General features: G+C 56.7%; 1 protein-coding gene across 2 annotated transcripts in view; it reads right to left on the minus strand.

The window, feature by feature from the left end:
• The window catches only part of Abhd16a (abhydrolase domain containing 16A, phospholipase), a 13067-nt gene that overhangs the window by 351 nt on the left and 3926 nt on the right, over positions 1-8790 (minus strand). The window contains exons 5-19 of one of the 2 annotated variants that reach the window (XM_010609854.3): positions 7409-7494; positions 5919-5992; positions 5709-5831; positions 2999-3113; positions 2809-2910; positions 2502-2565; positions 2158-2207; positions 1638-1761; positions 1172-1276; positions 978-1041; positions 588-644; positions 442-504; positions 288-364; positions 123-221; positions 8-54 (exon numbers count right to left, since the gene is read on the minus strand). In XM_010609854.3, the coding sequence (XP_010608156.1) occupies positions 8-54; positions 123-221; positions 288-364; positions 442-504; positions 588-644; positions 978-1041; positions 1172-1276; positions 1638-1761; positions 2158-2207; positions 2502-2565; positions 2809-2910; positions 2999-3113; positions 5709-5831; positions 5919-5992; positions 7409-7494 (1250 nt within the window). The remainder of the gene's footprint in view (positions 1-7; positions 55-122; positions 222-287; positions 365-441; positions 505-587; positions 645-977; positions 1042-1171; positions 1277-1637; positions 1762-2157; positions 2208-2501; positions 2566-2808; positions 2911-2998; positions 3114-5708; positions 5832-5918; positions 5993-7408; positions 7495-8790) is intronic. The other variant, XM_019205355.2, reaches the window with a different exon arrangement.

An 8790-nucleotide genomic window follows, 5' to 3' on the forward strand; every position in this document is an offset into this window, starting at 1 on the left:
AGCTCACCAGAAACAAGGCCAGCTGCTGGCGGCCCTCTGCCTTCATGTCCTCCCCTGCACAGAGGAGCGGCTCAGCACCGGCCGCGCCCTTCCCGGGCCTCCCCGCCCCCCGGACCCCTTACCCACGCTCCAGGGGAACTCGGGCCCGTGTTCTGCCTGGTACGAGCGGAGCACCGACAGGCACCAGTCCTCCTCCACCTCCCAGCGGCTGTACATCGAGGCTGCCAGGCAGAGGGCGTCAGCGAGCGGCTCGCCGGGCTCCGCCCCCACCGGCTTCCCGGCCTCACCTTCCTCCAGCTGGGACGAGGCCTCCAGCCACTGCCTCACCGCCCGAAGGCCCTCCTCCGCCATCACTCGCGGGTACCTGCAGAGGGGATCGGAGGGGGCTCCATCCGGGTCCCTCCCTCCGGGGCTGCCCTGCCCGCTCCCTCCCCGCCTCACCGGAACTGCAGGAGCTTCAGCAGGAGGTCGTTGCCTCGGTTGGACAGGACGTCCTCAGGAACCCTGGGGGTGACAAGATTACTCTGGAGGGGCTGGAGGCTGGGCCTGTGGTGGGCAGAGACCGGGAGGCAGCTTCCGGCACTCACGTGGTGGTGATGATCTCGTCCTTGGTTCTCCGGATCAGCAGCACCGGGCCCTGGTACCTTCAGGACGGGCAGTGGGAGAGCGCAGAGGCAGAGGTGACAGTGAGGACGCCCCCCCAGCAGGGCCTGGGGCTCTTCAGCTGGGGCCAGGGCGGGGCTGAGAACCGGGACTGCCTCGGCTGCCCCACCGCCACCCGCACCCTGCTTGCCAGATCATGAGGAGGTGCAGGGCTTCGGGGACTGGAAAGGGCTGAGCCTTCGTGGTGGGGCAGGGTCACTAGGGACGCGGGCAGGGGCATCCATCGGCCTTCCCTTCGTGCTGATGCCAGCAGAGCCGGGTGGTGCGGTGGGCGAGTGGGGCCGAGCCCCAGCCCTCACCTGCACAGCCCTCACCTGCACAGCTGCTCCGCATTGTTCAGGTTGAGATGCTGCCTCACTGTCCTGGTCACCAGCACCCCTGGAGGGGGACGGAGGTGAAGGGATGGCAGGACCAAGGCCTCCCTGGGGGCCATGAGGCAGGCGCCCGGGGGACCTACTCGGGTCTAGCAGAGCCCGCCCACCCTGGAAGGCCGCCGAGCTGCACTCACTCCAGCTGTCCGGCATAACCTTCAAGGCCAAGGGCACCAGGTCATCAAAGGAGGCATCCAGAACCAGGGCGCTGACGTCGGGATAGCACATGGCTGCCCACGTGGCTGGTACCAAACAAGAGGACAGGGACTGAGGGGCCCCTGGCTGCTACCCCACCGCCCCAGGGACCACCCCATGCTCCCTGTATCTCCCGAACCCACTTCACTCAGCCAGGGTGGAGACAGAACATCCGAGTGCCGGGGAGATAGAAGGCAGGAAAACAGTTCCTTTCCCTGATCGCCCGGCCCCAAGGCCTGGTCAGCTTTTAACGATCAGACGCATCAGGGAAAGACCACCTTTCACTTCCTCCTTTCCTCCTCCTCCCTTCAGCCTCTACCTGACCCCCAGAGCACCAGAGCAGGTCCCACCTTTCTTGGGGAAAGGGCACAGATGTGTCTACGTGGGGAGTGGGAGGGAGGCTGGTACCAGTGAAGCCGCCAATGGACCAGGCGTAGATGACAATGTCCTGGGGCTGGAAGCCCAGGCGGTGGATGGCGAACTGGACGACTACATCCATGGCATTGGCCTCATTCTGTGGGAATGGCACACCCTGCAGGAGGAAGGGCGAAGGCCAGCTCAGCGGCCATCTCCCTGCCGCTGCTCATGATGTACAGAACAGGTGTGTGGTGGGGCTGGGGATTTAGCTCAGTGGTGCCACCGCCGGCCGCGAAAGTGCAAGGTCCCAAGTTCGATCTCCGGTACCAAAAAACAAAACAAAAAAAAAACAACAAAACAGGTGTGAAGGAAAGGGTGGTGGGAGGGGCCGTGCTTTCCTCCCATGTCTAGACACGCACGGCCTCTCTCTGTCGGCCACCCCACGCCTGCACGTTCCCAGCCTCCAGGCCCTCAGCACCCAGGTTGTGTGAGTGGGAGACCGCGCACAAAAGCTCTCCATTCCCTGTGCCAGTGGCTGACCAGAGGGAGACAGAAAAGGGAGGTGTCTCACCGTGCTTCCAGCAAAGCCTGGATGGTTCCAGCCCAGGACTGAGTATCCAGCTGTAATACAGGAAGAGAAGGGGCTAAGAACTGGTGTGCTCTGCGCCTGGGGAAAGCGGGCAGAAGGGCCCTCCAGCTCAGACTGGTCAGAGGTGAGGCCCGAGCAGAGGTGAGACTGTGTGGGGTGGAACAGGACAAGAGCATAGCGAGTTAGGGACAGCCCCAGGGAGCAATGCAAGGCTATCAAAGCAAGAAGTGGACTTTCCCCAGGGAGACTCAGACCTGCCCAGGGGAGTGGAGCTGGGGAGGTGGGGAGATTCTGCAGGGCAGAGGTGCAAGGGCCTGATAGCCTACCTTCCAGGGGCGTGGAGATGCAGCCCACCTCGTAGAAGCCCGCGTTCCCCTCGCAGCAGATCACCTGGGGAGGAGGTAGACGGAAGGGCTGGGAGGGTGCTGGTCAGGAGGGAACTGGAGGGTAGGGGGACCCCAGGAAGATTAGCCAGGCAGAGGCAGTTGCAGATCTGTTCTCCAAAGGTCTCCCGGGTGGAGCTGGGAGGAGGGATTACTCCCTCCTGTGGTTCCAGAGTGGATCTAAAGGACCAGGGTCCCCAGAACCTCTACCCTCGCATCCTCTGCCTCTGGGCTCCCTGAATCCTCTCACCAGCTTCTGTCCCTGGGGCTCAGCTGTCCCGCGACGGTCCACAAACATGGTGTCAATCTCGTTGCCGTCACAGGCCAGCAGCTTTGCTCGGCGCCCATTGCACTGAGCAGGGGAGAAATCAGTGGGGCGTGAGGAGCAGGAGGCCGAGTCCCCAGGAGGAGGCCAGGGGGAAGGCGTGGGGCAGCCTCACCTCCTCCACCAGCCGCGCCTGGCCCTGCAGCAGCACCGGCATCAGGGCCTTCTGGAGCAGGTACACCGAGCCAGGGTACAGCATCCGGCGCCCCAGCGTGTGTGCCACCAGGTAGCTGTGGGGAACGTGGGTTAATGAGTGCCAAAGTCCTTGGGCCCAGGGACTCTCTCCAGCCTAGACCTTCAGATTCTGGGGCCTGTTTCACTTTACCTTCCTAGCTTCCCTGTCCTCTTTTAGGACTTAATAAAATATGTACCAGGCTAATGAAGATATAAATTTTATGTTCTGGCTTAGCGCGCACACGCGCACACATACACACACACACACACACACACACACACACACACACACATGCTATTCCTCAACTTACAATGGGCTTACACCCCAATAAACACACCCACACACACACACATGCTATTCCTCAACTTACAATGGGCTTACACCCCAATAAAGCACTGAAAGCTGAAAATGCATTTAATACACCTAACATGACAAATGCCATCGCATAGGACCCTGTGGAGGACCCGGATGGCAGCTGCAGCTCCGACTCCCTTCTGCTGCCCAGCACTTTGCGAGACTATGGTACTGTGCATCATTCAGCCCAAGTTAAGCCTGGCACAGTGCCACACACCTCCAGGCCCAGCGCTGGGGGAGGCTGAGGACGATCAAAAAATACTGCACTCTCACCACAGCAACTTGACAAGACCCTGGCTCAAAATTAAAAACCAAACCAAAACAAAACAGAATTTAAGGGGTAAGGTACAAGATCCCAATATCCCAATGATGAATGTAACTGTATTGTTTACCTTAAATGTACCAATAAACTTAATGAAAAAAAAAAAAGAAGTAAGAGGGCTATGGATATAGCTCAGTGGTAGACCATCCCTGCATTTTATCTCCAGTACTCCCCCTAAAAAATCCAAAATTTGGGCCGGGGATATAACTCAGGGGTGCCGCCGCCTGCCTCACAAGCACAAGGTCCTGAGTTTGATCCCAAGTATAAAAAAAAAACAAAAAAAAACCAAACAAAATTTGAAGTATGGCTGTGCATGGTGGTATAGGCCTCTAGTGGCACATGCCTGTAACCCCAGCACTCAGAAGGCTGAGGCAGCAGGATTGCTCCAAGTTAGAGGCCAGCAAGTTCAAGATAGGCCTGAATTACACAGTGAGACCCTGTCCCAGTCAATCAATCAGTGAGGTTCCAGAGAGCTGGGAGGATATGGCAAGAAGATGCCTGTATAAACCAGCAAATGGGTCTCGTCAGACACCGCATATGCTGGTGCCTGATCATGCATTGCAGTGTCCAGGATTGTGGGAAACAAATTTCTGTCGTTTATAAACTAAAAACCAAAAACCCACCAAAACAAAATAAAACAAAACCCCATCCAGGTGCAGCAGCACAGCCCATAATCCCAGAACTCAGGAGGCTGAGGCAGGGAGATCATGAACTTGAGGCCAGCCGCAGCCCCACAAAATCTGAAATACGTTACCATGGCAAGTTGGAGACCATCTGTTTATATTCTGAGACACTTACAAGATAATACTTCTTATGTAGAGTAAGTAAAAGCAAAGTTATTATCAAACATGATTGTGTTAGTGCAAAAACACCACTTACTAAATGCCCTCAGGTAGGACTGGAGGAGGTAGCTCAGTGGCAAAGCACTTGCCCAGCATGCGCAAGGCCCTGGGTTCAATCCCCAGTGCCCCATGAGTCTCCAAATAAATAATATTTGTAAAATAATGCTTTTAATACTCAAATAATTTCAAGACTCACTACTGGGTCAAGATCCAAAGTCTGAAACAGACTCTGCTGGGGTAGGAACCTGGGTGTCCTGCAATAGGCCCGACAGCTGCCACCCTGGATGTGCCCAGCACTGCGCCGGGCAGGACTTAACACACACGTAAGCAAACGCACTACTCCACCCTGACAATGGCGGGGGCACAGCCAGATGGCCCTCACACCCAGAACGTACGAAATGCAAGATGTAGGTGCCGTTCCTAAAAAAGATGAGTAACCACTTCCAGTAAAGCCTGAACTAGGATCTGTCCCCCAAACACTGTACAACCCTGCCCAGGGTCCCTTCCAAACCCTCACATCTGGCTTTCCTGTCAGACTGATGGGCACACTGCCACGGCCAACCACCCAGCCCACCCCTCCCTGGGATTCTTGAACCTGCTGCCCACCTCTCACAGCCACAGATCATTCCGAGCATGTGCTCCACAGAGGACGGCAGTGGTCACTGCCATTACCCCTGACATCAGCACCCAGGACTCGGCAACTTTACTGTGCACTCAGCCACTCGGGCAAGGTGTCCGCCCTTCAGAAGCCACGCTACCGATCTCAGCCCTGCTCTGAGGCAGGCTACTCCCAGAGGCAGAAAGCAGGCACTGTGGCAGAGGAGATCCCAGGGGCAGTGGGGCCCGGCTGGCCACAGAGCGGTGATCGGGCAGAGCTGGCTCCTCTCCGCCCCAACCCCACCGCACCCTCCCAACCTCGTTGAAAGAGTTTTTGTGTCAGACGGAATTGCCCAGTTCTTCATTTACTACCTGTGAGACTTTGGACCTCTCTGAGCCTCCTCTTCACACATAAATGTGAATAAAACAACACACACAAAGCTGGAGGCGCTCAGCCCAGTAAGTATCAACTATTTTACGATGGAGCACCCGGTCCCGAGGGCCGTCCCATCCCCTCCGCGCTGCTATTTCCCACCTGGTAATCTGACAAGGCAGCTTCTTAACCCGGTTGAGGAAGGTGTCTGCTGTTCCCCGGTGCAGGGGCTCCGGGCGAAGCAGGGCCACTCCCCGGCGGGAAGGGCCCCCTCGGGACTCCTTCCTGAGGGAGGAAACAGGATGGGGGAGTCAGGCGGACAGGACAGTGCAGGGACCGCTGGGACAGCTCCCAGGAAGGACGGGCCCTCACCGGCTGCTCAGCTCTTCCCAGTGGAAGTCGACAGGCCAGCTCCTGAAGTCGAAGTTGTAGTTGGCGAGCTGCCTCTGTGGTGGGCAGGGCAAGAAAGCAGGAGAGAAAAGGGGGTTGAGAACTGGTGCAGGTCCTGAGAAAGCCCCACGGCATCCAGGCCCAGCCCCCCATAGCCTGGGGACACCGAGGAAGGAGCAGAGCCACCAGGCAAGGCAGCGCTCCTCAGGTTCAGGTTCAGGCCCAGCCTGTCCGCTCTCTTCCGGCGAGGCCCCCAGCCCGGGTGGGTGCCAGCTGCTCAGGCTCCTTCCCTGCCCGACCCCTCACAGGATCTCAAGGCACACCGCGACCACGGTCAGCGGGCTCTCCACAGCGGACTCTTGTCTGAGTGAAGCCCTGACTGTTCCTCCTTCCCCTCGGTGCCTGCAGCCCAGGCCAGCGCTGTCACGCGGCCCCTCTGCACTTCCGGTCACTGCGGAGCTGGTCCGCACGCCTCCCTCCAGTGGGCAGCGTGACTGAGCCTTCGCTCTCTGCCAGCTTCCTCCCTGCCCCCGGAGCTCCCGGCTCTCTATTTTGAGGGCTATTTTTGGTTGTTCTGTCACCAAAATTTTGCGACATTTTCAAAAATAACTTGATTAAAAGAGAGCAACAGGGAAATTATACAAATATGTAAATGACAAATCCAAATGAAGAAAAGCGGGTCTCAGCCAGACTTTGCTTAGACCTGCTCTCGGACAGAGACCGGGCCACTTCTTTGTGACTCTGCATGGGTCACTTCACCTCTTTTCACTTCTGTTTCCTCAGATGCACAAATGAGAGTAATTACGCCACCTCACGCGGTTGCTGTGAGGATTAGAAAAGGTGTGTGCAACACGCCAAGTGGCTCAGACAGCGGCACAGCACGTGGCATCACTAAATTACATGGCTCCGCCACGGCGGTGCGGAGCAGCCTTAATGTGATGACGGGGGTCACAGCTGTTTGAAGCCAGGAGCCCCTCACAACAGGAAAAGGCTTTATGGGGCTCCACAGCCCTTTCTCAAAGATAATCACACTCCAGCACCAGCAGGCCTGGCACCACTTCAAGGACACTGTGCCCTGGCTTTTCTTCCACTTGGCGCCACGCTGTTCCCAAGCACAGGAGTGACCATACCTGTCCATCTCGTCCCGTCCCCAAACAAGGCCAGCAAGGTGCTCAGCGCACACAACGAAAACAGACAGAGCTGAGTCGCTATGACAAAACAAAACTCTTGTAACAGACACTCTGGCTATTTCTACATCCGGGCAAGCTCACAGGCGGAAGCTGGAGGAGGAGGAGAGGGCTGCTCTACAGAATGTCCCGTGAGAAGCGGTAGGGAGGGCAGGCCCTCTGAGATGGCGCGTGCAGACCAAGGCACAGTTAGGTGGAAAAGAGCACGGCGGCCGCCTTCTCCTGCGGAGCCTGAGGAAGTCAGCAGCAGGGCACTGGGCTGGCACCTTTCCCAGAACGTCTCACCTTGTTCTCTGCAGACTGGTTCCGATGTGTTGCTTCCAAGATGCTGATGAACTGCCGGTACTGGGGGTTGGTCCAGCGGCCAATGCCTGGTGGGGAGCACAGGAAGCAGCGTTAGGAAAACTGGGAAGCAGGAGCTTCTAGGGAGAGACCTAGACGTGGGCAGGAACGCTCTGGAGGGAGAAATGGGAGAGTAACCGAGGGCTGTGATACGGAGAAACAGGTTTGTTCCTTCCTCCTTGCTACAGGATTCTTCTCTTTAGCTTCTTCAATTTGTTTCTCACTAGACCAGGGAGCTCCGACCTTGCAGAATGCTCATTCCCCTTGGTACCAACACACCGTCAGACGATGGCCTGCTAACTTGGCTCTCCTTCTTTTTCTTGCCAGGCTTCTATAATGCTTGCCTTCTGTATGTCCTAACCCTGCCCTCTGGCTTCCCAGCCTCTGGTCCTCTCCCAGCCGTCTACCCTTCTTTGATCCTCATTCCCTCAACTGCTCCACTCAGCGAGATTCCTGTCCCTCAAGAGCACTTCCTCCTCTACTTCCTGGGTCCCTTAATTTTGGAGGGGGGTTGTTATTTTCTGAGGCGGGGTCTCATTAGGTAGTAGTCCAGGCTGGCCTGGAGCTCACTGTGTAGCCCAGGTTGACCTCAAACTCTTGGCAATCCTCCTGCCTCAGCCTCCTGAATGCTAGGATTACAGGTATGTACTACCATGCCCAGCCCTGGGCCTGCTGCTTTGGAACAATTCTTAGACTGCTCCTCTCCTGCCTCCTTTCTCCTTCCCTCTCCAAAGGCAACAACTCTCAGTGCCACTCTCTCTCTTCATCTGCTCCCTCAGGGGCTGCATCCACCCTCTCCTCCCTGCAAGGGCCTCCAACACTACCCTCTCCCCTCCCCACCTGGTAGGCGCCCTGTGCCAGGCCCACCCTACCCACAGGAGACAAGCAGGAAACAAGACACAGTCCCTGCCCTCAGGGAGCTGCCATTCTGGTTGGGGTGAGGCGGGACTGGAAAGGGAAAATAAATAAGGAAACCAGGAAACATCAGACAGAGGTAAGTGAAGCAGACAGTAAAACCAGAAAGAACTAGAATTCGTAAAGGGCAACAACCCCAAACAGCATAACAAGCAAATGAAGGCGCTAGAGAATGACTTGCACAGAGAATGCCACTTTTGCCAAAAATGTAAAAAGCACACACAGCACTATTGTTTATAGATTCTTACCATATTTCATATATTCTATGAAGCTTGTTTCTGTGCGTGCGTGCGTGTGTGTGTGTGTGTGTGTGTGTGTAAATGGGGACTGAACCCAGGGCCTTCACACTGAGCTACTTCCCAACCGTTTTTCTTTCTTTCTTTCTTTTTTTTTTTTTTTTTTTGGGTATT

The sequence above is a fragment of the Fukomys damarensis genome, unplaced genomic scaffold (assembly GCF_012274545.1).
Source record: "Fukomys damarensis isolate Sample0158 unplaced genomic scaffold, DMR_v1.0_HiC HiC_scaffold_20, whole genome shotgun sequence".
Lineage (NCBI taxonomy): Eukaryota > Metazoa > Chordata > Mammalia > Rodentia > Bathyergidae > Fukomys > Fukomys damarensis.